The sequence below is a fragment of the Chiloscyllium plagiosum genome, chromosome 24 (assembly GCF_004010195.1).
Source record: "Chiloscyllium plagiosum isolate BGI_BamShark_2017 chromosome 24, ASM401019v2, whole genome shotgun sequence".
Classification (NCBI taxonomy): Eukaryota; Metazoa; Chordata; class Chondrichthyes; order Orectolobiformes; family Hemiscylliidae; genus Chiloscyllium; species Chiloscyllium plagiosum.
The window spans coordinates 23,262,867-23,278,051 of record NC_057733.1 but is presented as its reverse complement, the minus strand read 5'-3'; the positions used below and the strand labels follow the sequence as shown (position 1 = coordinate 23,278,051).

Genomic DNA, 15,185 nt, shown 5'->3' with positions numbered 1-15,185 from the left:
GGGTACAACCTGATTGGTCAATGAGAGAAATGAATCTGATTGGTGGCAGGGAGTAGTAGAAGGGAGGGGGAAGGGCTGGGAAGGGGGTCGGGGAATGGGGAGGGAAGTTATTTGAAATTGGAGAACTCAATGTTGAGTCATCCAGGCTGTAGGCTGCCCTGGAAGAAAATGAGGTATTGTTCCTCCAATTTGCGGTGTGGTCCATTGTGGCAATGGAGGAGGCCAAGGACGGTCATGTCAGAAAGGGAGTGGTTACGGGAATTAAAATGAGCGGTGAATGGGAGATCAGGTCGGCTCCTGCAGGCCAGGCTGAGATGCTCGGCAAACCTTTCTCTAAGTTTACATTTGGTCTCCCTTATGTAGAGGACACCACATCAGGAGCACCTGGTGCAGTGAACTAGGTTGGAGGAAAGGCAGGTCTCACCTGGAAGGACTGTTTTGGGCCCAGGATAGAGGTGAGGGGGCTGGTGAACCAGCATGTTTCCGGTTGCAGGAAAAGATACCTAGAGGTTTGGTGGGGTCAGTGGGGAGAGAGGCGTAAACCAATGACTGTTGAAGGGAATGGTTCTTCCGGAAGGCAGAGAAGAGTGGTAGATGTTCTTGGTAGTGGGATCTAGTTCAAGTTGATGGAAGTGTTTACGGATGATGTGTTGGATGTGGAGACTGGTGGGGTGGTAAGTGAATTCAAAGGGGACTCTGTCTTTGTTCTATTGGGGGGAGCATTTAGAGTAGTGGGACGGGGAATGGAGGTGGTGTGGCTGAGGGCTGTCTGGATGAAGGAGGGAGGAAAAGCACGTTGTTCAAAATAGGTGGACATCTGGGATGCTCGTGAGTGGAATTTCTCCTCGTCCGAGCAGGTGCAGCGGAGGCGGAGGATTTGGGAGAATCGGGTGGAGTTCTTGCAGGATGCTGGGTGGGAGAAGGTGTAGCCTATAACAGGTAGTTATGGGAGTCTGTGGGTTTGTAGTAAATGTCTGTCTGGAGACTGTCGCCGGATATAGAAATGGTAAGGTCAAGAATGGGAAAGGAGGTGTTCGAGATGGACCAAGTGAATTTGAGGGCAGGGTGGGAGTTGTGGGCAAAGTTGATGAACTGCTCCAGTTCAGCCGATGCAGTCATCAATGTAATGGCAGAAAAGCTGGGCACAGTCCCTGTGGAGGTGTCTGTGTAGGTACTGAAGAGGAACTGTTCGATATAGCCAACAAAGAGGCAGGCATAGCTGGGGCCCATGGCCACCTCCTGGTTGCGGGAATTGAAATGAGCGGTGACTGGGAGGAGTTAAAGGAAACGTTATTGAGGGTGAGGATCAGTTCGACCAGATAGGAGTGGAGGGGTACTGCACCCCCTCCTGGACTCCCACCCACTCCCCAGCCCACACCCCTCCCAATCTCCTTTGTCTCCCATACTCTCTCCTACCCATCTCACCACGTCCAACCCTCACCCAGCACATGCCATCACTCTTACTCTCCCCCACATCAGCCATCTAAGGACCCCTCCTAAAACCCTACCCCAAGCCTTGCCACATATTCACTATCCCCCCAAAACTCAAACTCTCTGAGGCTGAACGGTCTGTCCTCAGAAAAGGGCACACACCCGTACCCCTCCGCCCCCACGTCAACAAATTCCGGAACCGCCACAACATGGAGATCTTCTTCCAACGTCTCCATGTCCATGCCTTTGACAAAAACTCCCATCCTCCCTTTGAGGACCCCTTCTCCCGCCTCCAACCTTTCTCCTCCACTTGGTCGCCACCTGATGGCCTTGTATCCACCCTAGACCTCTTCACTGCAGACTGCTGATGTGACATCGGCAGCTCAATTTCTCCACTTCCCTCACCCACTCCAACCTCACCTCCTCTGAACGTGCAGCACTCCACTCCTTCCGCACCAACCTCATCATCAAACTCGCTGACAAAGGTGGGACAGTGGTGGTCAGGAGAATGGATCTCTATGTCACAGAGACTGAACGTCAATTCTCTGACACCACATCCTACTTCCCCCTTGCCCACGACCCCACCGCGACCATCGGGCTAAAATCACTCGCATTGTCCGTGCCTTCACTGCCTCCAGTGATCTCCCCTCCACTGCCTCCAAACGCATTATGTCCCAGTCCAGCACTGCCCAATTCTACCTGCTCCCCAAGATCCACAAGCCCAAATACCCCGTCATCGTCTCGGCATCCTCCTGGCCTACCAAACTCATCTCATGTTACCTTGACTCCATCTTCTCCACCTTAGGTCAGGCATTTCCCACCTACACCCGTGATACCAACCATGCCCTCCATCTCTTCAGTAACTCCCAGTTCCCTGGCCCCCAGCACTTTATCTTCATTATGGATGTGCAGTCCGTATACACTTCCATACCCAAGGACGGCCTCCAGGCCCTCCACTTCTTCCTCTCCAACAGACCCATCCAGTCCCCCTCCACCAATACCCTCCTCTGCCTCGCTGAATTGTCCTCACCCTCAATAACATGTCCTTTAACCCATCTCATTTCCTCCAAATCAAGGAGGCACCCAGATGGGCCCCAGTTACACCTGCCTCTTTGTTGGCTATAACGAACAGTCCCTCTTCAGTACCTACACAGGCACTGTGCCCCAACTCTTCCGCTTGCATCGAGGCAGTGTCCTGCGCGCAGATTGAACTGGAACAGTTCATCGACTTCACCCACAACTTCCACCCCCTGGAACAGTTCATCGACTTCACCCACAACTTCCACCCCACCCTCAAATTCACTTGGTCCACCCAGTTACACCTGCCTCTTTGTTGGCTATAACGAACGCACTGTGCCCCAACTCTTCCGCTTGCATCGAGGCAGTGTCCTGCACACAGATTGAACTGGAACAGTTCATCGACTTCACCCACAACTTCCACCCCACCCTCAAATTCACTTGGTCCATCTCGGACATCTCCATTCCCTTTCTTGACCTCACCATTTCTATATCCGGTGAGTCTCCAGATGGACATTTATGAAAACCCACAGACTCCCATAACTATCTGGGCTACACCTCCTCACATCCTGCAAGAACCCCATCCCATTCTCCCAATTCCTTCGCCTCCGCTGCAACAGATCAGACGAAGAGAAATTCCACCTATTTTGAACATGTTTTTCCTCCTCTGTCATCCAGATAGACCTCAGCCACACCGCCTCCATTCCCCATCCCACTGCTCTAAATTGCTCCCCAATGTAATTAAGATAAAGTCCCCCTTGTCCTCACTCCTCTTGGGCGGCATGGAGGCTCAGTGGTTAACACTGCTGCCTCACAGCGCTAGGGACCTGGGCTCAATTCCCGCCTCAGGCAACTGTCTGTGTGGGTTTCCTTCGGGTGCTCCGGTTTCCTCCCACAGTCCAAAGATGTGCAGGTTAGGTCAATTGGCCACGCTAAATTGTCCATAGTGTTAGGTGTATTAGGGGTAAATATAGGGGGATGGGTTTCTCTTCGCAGGGTTGGCGTGGACTTGTTGGGCCAAAGGGCCTGTTTCCACACTGTGGGGAATCTAATCTAATCTCACTTACTACCCCACCAGTCTCCAAATCCAACACTTCATCCTTAAACATTTCTGTCAAATCCAATTAGACTCCACCACCAAGAACATCTTCCCTTCCCACCCTCTCTGCCTTCTGCAAGGACCATTCCCTTCGACAGTTCTTGGTTTGCACCACTCTCCCCACTGACCATCCCCGAACAATGGTACCTTCCATTGCAACCAGAAAAGATGCCAGTCACCACCCATTTCAATTCCCTGAACCACTCCCTTTCTGACATGACCGGCCTTGGTCTCCTCCATTGCCACAACGAACTACACTGCAAATTGGAGGAACAGCACCTAATCTTCCGCCTGAGCAGCTTACAGCCCAGAGAACTTGACATTGAGTTATCCAATTTCAAATAACCTCCCTTCCCTTCCCCTAACCCCCTTCCCAGCCCTTCTCCGCCCTTCTCCCTCCCTTCCACTGCTCCCTGCCACCAGAATTATTCCTCTCATTGACCAACCAGGTCGTACCCTCTACCTGTCTTCACATATCATCACTTCACCACCCTGCCTCCACCAACCCCTTTTATCTGCAGCAACCTCCATACCCATCCCCAGTCCTGGAGAAGGGTTACACCCGAAACATCGACTTCTCCACCTCTTGATGCTGCTTGGCTTGCTGTGTTCTTCCAGCCTCCTGCCGATCTATTATGACTCTATTTGAAGCATAGCAGGAGAGTTCTTCCCTATATCTTGTGCAATGATTAGCCAGGCATCAAGATCACAAAAATAAATTAAATCATGTTTGTCTCACAATGCTGCTAAAGTGCTATCTGAAATATTAACTCTGTTTCTCTCCAAAGACACTGCCATACTATTAAGCGTTTTCTGATTTTATTTTGAATTTCTAACATTACAATGTTTTGCAGCTGATTGCATCTCACTACTACTGTATTGTGGGAGCTTGCTGAATGCAAATTAGCTGCTGCATTTAACAGTGAATGGCACAATGGCTGAGTGGTTAGCACTGCTGCCTAACAGTGCCAGGGACCCAGGTCTGAGTCAGCCTTGGGCAACTGTGTGGAATTTGAACATTCTCCCCATGTCTGTGTTGGTTTTGTCTGGATACTCTGGTTTCCTCCCACAGTCCAAAGATATGCAGGCTAGATGGATTGGCCATGCTAAATTATCCGTAGTTTCCAAGGATGTGCAGGCTAGGTGAATTAGCCACAGGAAATACAGGGTTACAGGATGCTCTTCAGAAGGTCGGTAGGGCCAAAAACCTACTTCCACACTGTAGGAATCCTATGGATTCTATTACACTTCAAAAGTATATAATTGGCTATGAAGAGCTTTGAGTTTCCTAAGCAAGTAAAAGGCACTACAAACATGAAACACTTATTTGATGTGTTTAGGTTTAGACAGAATGCTGGCTAGAATCTGTTTACAACCATTACATTGCCTGATAACTTCATGAAAAGCTAGTGTTCACTTTCATGTTACAAGAAATAGAAACTGATGGCATCTTCTGCTCCTAATTTTTTGAAGTAGAGTCCAGGAACATTTTACAGCTTCTGATGAAGGATATCAATGGAATATTAACAAAATTAAGGTGCTGTAGTTAATAGACATCAGTGAGTGCATTGTGAAAGAAAACAACCACTGGCTCTGTGTGATATGGTTGATAGCACTTTTTAGGAATGACCAGGAGACGCAGAGAATTCCTCAGAAACCCTTACAGACTAAGTTTAAGGAAATAAAAACAAAAATAATATTCAAAAAGTCATGTCCCCACATGCCATCTGCACTTCAGTGTACAGCGGGTCATAATAGGAAACAGTGAGGTCTGCAGATGCTGGAGATCAGAGTTGGCAGTGTGTTGCTAGAAAAGCACAGCAGGTTAGGCACAGCATCCTTCATCAGGGCTCCAGCCCAAAACGTCGATTTTCCTGCTCCTCGGATATTGCATGTGCTTTTCCAGCAACACACTCTCAAAGCGGGTCATAATAATAGAGGGTTGGAACCTTTTCTGCGATGGGAGATGACTCAGAACAGACCAGCATGATGAGGAGTTGCTTTGCAAGAGACTTAATGAGAGGTAATGCACAGCATAGTACAACAGCAAGGAGAAGTAACAAGATAGCAGCAATGATTCCAAACTTGGCAAATGAAGCCCCCCAAACTCCCAAGATGCTAACCAGTCAAAGAACTGATGACCATACCCTGCATTTTCCTTAAGTTCTCAGATTTCTCAGCTTATGCTTTAGTAAATGACCCTTCAGGACTAGTGTTATTAAGTATGAAAGTACAGCAATGTTCCCCAAACATTAAATAGACACACCTTTATCAGCCAATAGCCTATTTTGCCATGCCATTTTGCTGGTTGCATCCAACTGCACACCTAATGTTGAGAGGGCATCATCCGTGTAATTAATAAACCTCTGCTAGTATAGTAAATATAATTAATCCATTCAGCATTTTTGCTAACACCAATGGCAGGGATAAGTGCTTCCCAGCCTGCAGCAATCTCGTTTATGGACAGATGCCCCTTGGCTGCCCTATACTGTCAATGCGGATCGCAGAGTCAGGGACATAATCTCTCCTATGGCGACGCAGTATCTGTTGAAGTGGTATGCCAAACTGAACCTTTGGGGAGATAACAATTTCCTGTAGTCGCATCACTCAGGTGCAGGTGCTTCCCCATTCCAGGGGAAGTGTTGTTCTCAATCCTCCTTCCATGCCACACAGCCACCAAGTACAGGTAGACAACCCTTTATCCAAAATTCCAAAATCTGAAAAGCTCCAAAGTCCAGAGGTTTATTATGAAGACTTTTTCTCATTAACAAGGTTGTTTGGCGTGCAATTAACCCAAGTCGACACCCACTCGATGTGTGTCACTCCGATGTGACATGCAGGGGCGTGGTCCAGCACTGGCAGATCTCAATTCTCTCCCAAGGCTTCTTTTACTGAGTGAGTCTGCTCCTCCAGTAAGATTTTTAAAAATTTCACCATCAAAATGTCAATTATTCTGAAATTCGAAAATTTCTGAATTCCGAACACCAGATGGTCCCAAGCATTTCGGATAAGGGGTTGTGCACCTGTATCTGCTAACAGGATAAGCTGGGCATTCAATACACGATCAGGGGATGGGACACCTGATCAGGCACCACACTGGGTGTGACATCCCATGTCTGGGTGCACTTTCCCATAAAATGGCCAACCAGGACATTCTCTCGCCACGTGAAACATTCAAAGCCCAATGGTGACAGAGGGCAAGGGCCTGTATTGATAACGTACAGTTGTCTTTGAAAATAGACCAAGGAATACTGTAATCACATTTTCGGATGAGTTCACTTTGATCATATTGGGGAGATGCCTGATATAACATATGTCAATATGGGCAATAGGGCGTATTGCTAGTACAGTTGAGGTAACACGGGTTGTTTACAAGGCAGCGCTTTCTTCTACAAGGTGTAATTGCATTGGGGCATTGACTATCACATCGACCTCTGTTTATTTGTTAAAAATTTCACAACCATTCCAGCACCTGAGTCTTCAGAGGGTATTGCCTCCACACCATCTACTGAATTGATCAATCACCACCAACATATATATTTTCCCCCTCACCATCTTTATCATGTCCACATCACCAAATGTTTAAATGGTCCTTCGGGCACTGGTATGTGACCTATAGGGTTCAATATTCCCTTTCTAACATTAGTCTGAGCACATATTTCGCATTGTAACAGGATGTAATCCATTGTCTTGTTGCCAATCCCAAAGGTGTAGCATTGGTGCCTGCCTGTCCCCACTTCAGGGTCCCTTCGGGAAAGGGTTGCTCAGCAATGGTTGCTGGGTGGGCATTTGAGGTAGGTTCCACCCCCAGTGGGTATCCTGGTCCCAGTCAGGGCTGGCACATGGTGTTTGGGATCATGAGGGCACTGGACATATTTGGTTTTCCCTGTAATTTGGATCGTGGTTGAGTCTGGTTCTGGCCATCCCAATAGAAAACCACAGCTCACCTCTTTTGCGACTGGAAAATCCTGGACTTGTTCATATTGTTTATCTGGATCATGTTGCGACACCAGAAGGAATACATAGCAAAAGAATAGGGTTAAACTAAGGTGAGTCAGCTTCTCGATTATCCCTCTGTATACCACTTCCCTCAGACAGATGGCCACTTATTTCAAGTCTTATCACACAAGCCATTCGTATTCAGGCCACTCCCAGAATTTTGCTGCATTTACATCTCTATCATTCTTTGATCATATTGAGCAAATTGGCCCAGTTTCTTCTTGTGGTCAGAGGCATGCTTCATTAACATTACTCTGATTCCGGGGATGGCCCTTGGTTTAGGATGGCTCAGACAGCTCATCCCCATGATACTGCCATTGAAGACTGGACGTTTCATTTTCAAAATAATAAAATACACGTAATGGGAGTGTTGCTGAACAAAGAGACTTTGGAATGCAGGTTCATAGTTCCTTGAAAGTAGAGTCGCAGGTAGATAGGATAGTGAAGAAGATGTATGGTATTGAGTACAGGAGTTGGGAGGTCATGTTGCAGCTGTACAGGACATTGGTTAGGACATTTTTGGAATAGTGCGTGCAATTCTGGTCTCCTTCCTATTGGAAGGATGGTGTGAAACTTGAAAGGGTTCAGAAAATATTTACAAGGATGTTGCCAGGGTTGGAGAATTTGAGCTACAGGGAGAGGCTGAATAGGCTAAGGCTGTTTTCCCCGGAGCGTCAGAGGCTGAGAGATGACCTTATAGAGGTTTTGGATGTAGGTTTGCTCGCTGAGCTGAAAGGTTCATTTGCAGATGTTTCATTAACCTACTAGATAACATCTTCAGTGGGCCTCAGGTGAAGCAATGCTGAAAATTCCTGCTTTCTATTTATAAGCAGGAATTTTTAACATTGCTTCGCCTGAGGCCCACTGAAGATGTTACCTAGTAGGGTAACGAAACGTCTGGAAATGAACCTTCCAGCTCAGCAAGCAAACCTACATCCAAAACCCCAACCTGAGCTACAAATCTTCTTAAAACTTGATAAGACCTTACAGAGGTTTATAAAATTATGAGGGGTATGGATAGGATAAATAGACAAGGTCTCTTCCCTGGGGTGGGGGAGTCCAGAACTAGAGGGCATAGGTTTAGGATGAGAGGGGAAAGATATAAAAGAGACCTAAGGGGCAAGGTTTTCACGCAGAGGGTGGTACGTGTATGGAATGAGCTGCCAGAGGAAGTGGTGGAGACAAGTGCAATTGCAACATTTAAAAGGCATCTGGATGGGTATATGAGTAGGAAGGGTTTGGAGGGATATGGGCCGAGTGCTGGCAGGTGGGATTAGATTGGGTTGGGATATCTGGTCGGCGTGGATGAGTTGGACTGTAGGGTCTGTTTCCATGCTGTACATCTCTATGACTGCTGGGAACAATCAGGAGTTATTAGGGGCTCAGTCAGTAATCTGGAGTAAAATCCCCCATCCTTCATCTCTATCAGTGTCATCTCCATCCTCAAATAGGATCGGTATGCCAGACATAGGCTCGGGATTCCGAGTAAAATGTAAGTTCTTTTTTTACAGCGTTATTGCTTTAACCCTTTTTTATATTCCTCAGTCTTAGTAACCTTACACTGTTTCTCCTGTTCCCTTTGTTTTTCATCTACCCATTCACAGTCAGCTTTTAAAATCTCCCAGCTTTTGAGAGCTTCATCTGCCGTACAGACCTCTATCCCCCTATCACATACATAATTCCTTCAATTGACCAGTAAGGTATTTTTCATTTACTATCGGCTTTATCCTTCCATTCTTTAATTAATAATTAATCAATGTAGCCGTGCTTCAAAGTAACCATGAGGCAATGACACAAATCACTGACAATGTGTTAAGGAATAAAACCAATCGATCCTGCCAATTAATTCTGATTTTGTGATACAATTGGTTATTAAAAAATAATAACTAATATAATCATCATCTGTAATTCAGAGGTGAAAACTGAACAAGTGACGAAGATATTTTAAAAGTCATCAATATAACCTGGAAATTCATTTATTGAAAAAACAATTATAAAATGTAATATGTACACAGTTTCCAACTCTGAAAACCATTATAATTACCTGAATCTAGTCCCTTAATGTAAATCCCAGATTAGGTACCTTAAGTCATTGCTGATTTACAATGTTAAAGACTGTGAAATGACTGCAGCTGCATTAAAAGGTCTTGTCTACTCACGGAGTAACAAAATACAGAGGAACAAGATAGGCGGGCAGTATTTTGTTTGGATAATTGATTATTCGGTTAATTGATTCAATGCCTCTCCTCTGGGGCTTGGAGTTCCAGGAACTTTCCTTTCTTCTCTCTCTACCTGGCTTGCTCCCTCTCTCTGTCTCAGGGTTTGTTTCTGAGCAGACACACACTTGTGTGTAAAGGACCTGCAGCACTGCTGAAGCCTCCCATGCCTCCTGCACACCCCCAAATAGTTCAATGGGAATGACACAGCAAGCACTTGCTAAGTCTGCTCCCCGTTCAGGAGACTAGGCAGCTGCACACTGTGCGGGAGCCCCCGCACTGCCCTCATACACCTTCCCCAACCCCGTCCAACTGTGCCCCTGTCCGTGTCCCCAACCCCCGTTTGACCTGGCCGCCCACTCCCTGCACCCTCATGTGCCCCCTCCCCCCCCACCCTCTGGGGCAGACGGACTGGATACCAACAGCAAGACAGCCGCTGCCTTTGGGGTGGGGGGGGGGTGTGAGTCTCAAAATAACACACACACACATTAACAACTTTTTACTGCAACGTTTTGACAAGTTCCACCTTTGTCCCGTACAGGACAATGTTGGAGAGATTATCTGGGCAGGGGGATTTCGTGTACACCTGTGTGTAGAACTCCAAGGAAAGTGTTGGGAGAGAGAGAGAGAGAGAGGGTGGGTGGTTAGTCATTTGGAGAAGGTGCCCGGGCTCTCATCAAGGTCCAGGACTTGTTCTTGGCAGCATTTCCGTTAGCCGGGTTCATTTTTAATCATTGTAAACAAAAGATGTGAAAACACCTCTTTATTATAATGTTTCTATCGGGACCTTGAGATTTTCTATCGGGACCTTGAGATCTTCTTCGGATAATCCGAAATTTGGATAATTGATATTCGGATAATCGAGGTTCCTCTGTACTTCTAATGCACAAATAATAGCCAAATCCGAAGACATAGATATTAACAATAGGATATTAAGTTTTATTACATGATTTTCACAACATAATGTTCAACCAAAACTTCAATTCTCAGTGAGGGAGGGAAATTGATATAGAGTAAAGCCACGATTGGCACTCCATAATCATCAATGAGATGCAGCAGTCTTAAGTGGAAACAAACGAGTCCCGAAACAAAATGTTCATAAGTTTCTGAAAACGATGTTATTGGTTTGCGATATTTTGGATCTATCTTTATACTTTCAGTTCTAAATATTTTTTAACTAAATTCTATAAAGTTCATTAATTCCTCGACTCAATGAGCAAATGTTAAAGTCTGAGGTGATTTTCCGCAATGTTATCAAAAGAAATTAAGCAGACACCTGCTGAGGCCAGGATTTACAGTGTTACTGCTTTTACTGCCTTTTGTCAAATCTTTGATTAGTCCAATGAGGTGAAGGGGGTGAAATTGATCTTTGGCAGTAGCATAAAATTATGGGGGATTTGAGAGCATGTTTATACTGGTGTAAAATTGTAAAGTCATCTTCCTCCATATTAAACTGATTTGAATTTAAATAAGATTGGCTGTCATGTAAACATAAAATGTGACGAGTTAGAAATTGACAGTAGAGCAATCATGGTCTGTAAGAAGAATGGGTGGGTTAACATTTCATTAGTATTACTTTTTTTTTTACAAAATTTGCATTTCATAATCATTGATGATTCCTTAAAACCCTTGAAAGAAATCATCTTAAATTTCCAAAGTGCAAATTAAATTCAAAACACTCCCGATCTTGAGCTCCAGGGAATAAAGCACAAACATTCAATCACCAACAAGCAAATGTGCATTCAAACCGGACCACAAAGGGGCAAACTTTCTGTAAGCTACCCTGAATCAGCACTGAGTCAGAGTCTCTCTCTCTCTCTCTCTCTCTCTTTCTCACACACACACACACACAAACCTTTTCGCAAGCTGCAAGCTGCTGAGTCAGAATCTCTCTCTCTCTCTCTCTCTCACACACACACACACTGCCATGCCTGTGCAGACCCTTGCGACTGGCGAGGTGGTATCCACAGGGACTTACTAACACTACACTGCCATGCCTGAGCAGGCTCTCGCAACCGGTGAGGCGGTATCCACAGGGACGTACTAACACTACCCTGCTCGTGCAGAACCTCATGACCGGCGAGGCGGTATCCAGAGGGACTTACTAACACTGCCCTGCTTGTGCAGACCCTTGTGACCAGTGAGGCAGTATCCATAAGGACTTACTAATACCATGTGGAATTTTATATCAGACAATTTCTACTTTCTATTCCTACTTATCTCACTGCACAGTTTACTTGACTAATCCTATGAGTCTCCTCAAATTTCAATTTATTATTAACTCTTTTTTTTGGATCGGAGAGACTTTTCAGCAGCTTTTCTGCATCCCTGAAGACCTCCCTCACTTAACAGAATTTAATCTGAATTATCAAGAAGATGCTTATCTCTTTTTGTGGGTGGCCAGCCCTTATTCTGTCAGGCCTGGGAGGGTCCACGATGGACCAGGAAACATCCTCAGGCTGCTAACCTCCTTTGTATAGGTCTCTTTCTGACCCTGCTCACAGCACCAATTCTGTTGTGGTTGATAGCACCATTTAGGAATGACCAGGAGATACAGAGAATTCCTCAAGATAATAAGCCTTTATTTGCAAACAAAAGTTGTGGCCAAGAGAGAAGTCAACCCCAAAAGCCCACAAACTGCGAGAGCACTCTAATGTTTATGCTGTTCTAAAAGCCACGCCCTATCCCGGTACATTAGCATAACCAATCGCACTAAGCCTACCTTATATCCCCTTAACCAATCAGAATCTGCCACAATTGTCTTCTGGGTTGCTGCAGACCATCATATTGTGCCATGGTCGTCTTTCTTCACCTTTTGTCACCTGACAGGTCGCAGTCATGCAAGGCTGACTCGAGCACACAACCCAAACCTTACACTTACGCAACATCCCAACATGTATTACTTTGTGGTTATATATTCATATTTACCATTCGTGCAGTGCCTAACTGAGATTGGAAGGAGCACTGTCATTTGGCAAACTACAAGATATTTGGCAAACTACAAGAAACAAATTTTAGAGCCAATTGAACAGGTTAATGATTAGAGCCATATTGTATATGTCCCGGATTAATATTCATAGTTTTAATGAACAAAAGCAGTGAATTATAGAGCAGTGTCTGATCAAATTCTATAAATGTATGGATTACAAATCTGCTTTGCGCACACTTCTGTGAGAAAGTGGATGGGGTATTTATGTCAGAATTGGTTTCACCGAGGGGAGGATGCTCTCTTCTTTCCCACCTTGGTCTCAGGGGTCACCACTTGCAGTGACTCAAATAAGTAGGCGTTGGCACTTGTCCCAAACCCCTCATTTAAAATAGAGATCAAAGGCCCAGAGGCAATGGGTGAGACCTTCAGGCTCCCAGGCTCTTGCCAAGGGCAAATGTGTACCAAGCGATGATTTCACCACAGCAATTAAACAAAAACTTGCTCTAAGAAAGAGGACAGACGCACCTCAATCACAGCACCGAGGGGAGAAAGAAATCAATCCCACTGAGTTGCTGTACACAAATGATGTAGAAAGTGTGAAAATTATAAACTAATGTGTGTTACTGTAAGTGCATAGGATAACTATATAGAATTAAACTCTTCCTTCTGACATAAGCAGCAGAAAAGGATAAACGAAGGGAGAGCAAACACAATGCTCAGATTAAACTAGAACTGTACTGATAGAACGGTTTCTTTACTGTTTAACACTTTCACACCCACAGGAGGTTTTACCAACAACATACTAATGCAAAGAATGGTAGCCAGTATTCCACCCAAACTGTGCCCCAAGAACCAAATTTAATTGCACCACCTTTATTCCTACTTTCACCTGTTGTTTTGATGGAAAAGGTCAAAGCTTTTCTTCATGGACAGGGACATTGAGTTATTTTCTCAAAACATTCCCTCAACTTTCTGATGTAATGACGGAGAGGTTCAAATGACATTATATAGGGTCACAGGAGGGAAGAAGATGACAGGCCAAGGATAGAATATTGCAGATTACACAATGCTGGAATGAGCTATATTTTATGGAATTTAAAAATCGTGAAGAGTTTATAAGACTTTTTCAGATGGATTAAGTGTTATTGAGTAGAATGCACAATAGAACGGAGCCCATGAAAGATGTATTTTATAATAAGGAAGGATTGTCTATGGTACAGCACTTATATAGACAGTATAATCAAAAGATTTTAGGTATGAAAGGGGTCGTGGTATTTCCCTCTGTGACAATGATGTGACCTTTCATTACTTAGGCCCAAGTCCCAGTTGTACTTCCATTTGCTCCTTCAGTTTGTATTTTTGAATCTGTAAGAACACAAAAAAAACAAACTCAAGCAATGTATTTTCAAGATAGAAAATGGTCAATTGAAACTAACAAGATTATCACTTTCCAAGGATCAATCACGCCCAGCCACCTTCTCTGTACAATCCCCAATCATTTTGTATCCATAACCAAAATCACCTCACAACTTTCTACCCATTTCCCTCAATCTCACTTTGGCTTCATACCATCATAGCTCTCAAATTATTGTGAGAGAATCGAACAATGTGTTGAGTATTGAGCAGTGGGTCTCTCAGAGTGGAACAATGGGTTGGGTATTGACCACTGGGTCTCTCAGAGTGAGACAATGGGTTGGGTTTTGAGCACTGAGTCTCTTGGAGTGGGACAGTGGGTTGGGTTTCCAGCACTGGGTCTCTGAATGGGACAATGTGCTGGGTTTTGAGCACTGGGTGAGGTGCCGGAAGACTGGAGGTTAGCAAACGTGGTGCCACTGTTTAAGAAGGGCGGTAAAGACAAGCCAGGGAACTATAGGCAGGTAAGCCTGACCTCGGTGGTGGGTAAGTGTTGGAGGGAATCCTAAGGGACAGGATGTACATGTATTTGGAAAGGTAAGGGCTGATTCAGGATAGTCAACATGCCTTTGTGCGTGGGAAATCATGTCTCACAAGCTTGATTGAGTTTTTTGAAGAAGTAACAAAGAAGATTGATGAAGACAGAGCAGTAGATGTGATCTATATGGACTTCAGTAAGGCGTTTGACAAAGTTCCCCATGGGAGACTGCTTAGCAAGGTTAGATCTTATGGAATACAGGGAGAACTAGCCATTTGGATACAGAATTGGTTCAAAGGTAGAAGACAGAGGGTGGTGATGGAGGGTTGTTTTTCAGACTGGAGGCCTGTGACCAGTGGAGTGCCACAAGGATCGGTGCTGGGCCCTCTATGTTTTGTCATTTACATAAATGATTTGGATGCGAGCATAAGAAATACAGTTAGTAAGATTGCAGATGACACCAAAATTGGAGGTGTAGTGGACAGCGAAGAGGGTTACCTCAGATTACAACAGGATCTGGACCAGATGGGCCAATGGGCTGAGAAGTGGCAGATGGAGTTTAATTCAGATAAATGCGAGGTGCTGCATTTTGGGAAAGCAAAT

The 15,185-nt window shown here is 45.1% G+C and overlaps 1 protein-coding gene across 4 annotated transcripts in view; it reads right to left on the bottom strand.

Moving 5' to 3' along the window:
* Nucleotides 1-10,680: 10,680 nt before the first annotated feature.
* acsf2 (acyl-CoA synthetase family member 2) overlaps nucleotides 10,681-15,185 on the bottom strand; it is a 181,656-nt gene continuing 177,151 nt past the window's right edge. For 3 of the 4 annotated variants that reach the window (XM_043714578.1, XM_043714576.1, XM_043714579.1), the window contains exon 17: nucleotides 10,681-14,056. In XM_043714578.1, the coding sequence (XP_043570513.1) occupies nucleotides 13,997-14,056 (60 nt within the window). In that variant the 3' untranslated portion in view covers nucleotides 10,681-13,996. The remainder of the gene's footprint in view (nucleotides 14,057-15,185) is intronic. The other variant, XR_006315206.1, reaches the window with a different exon arrangement.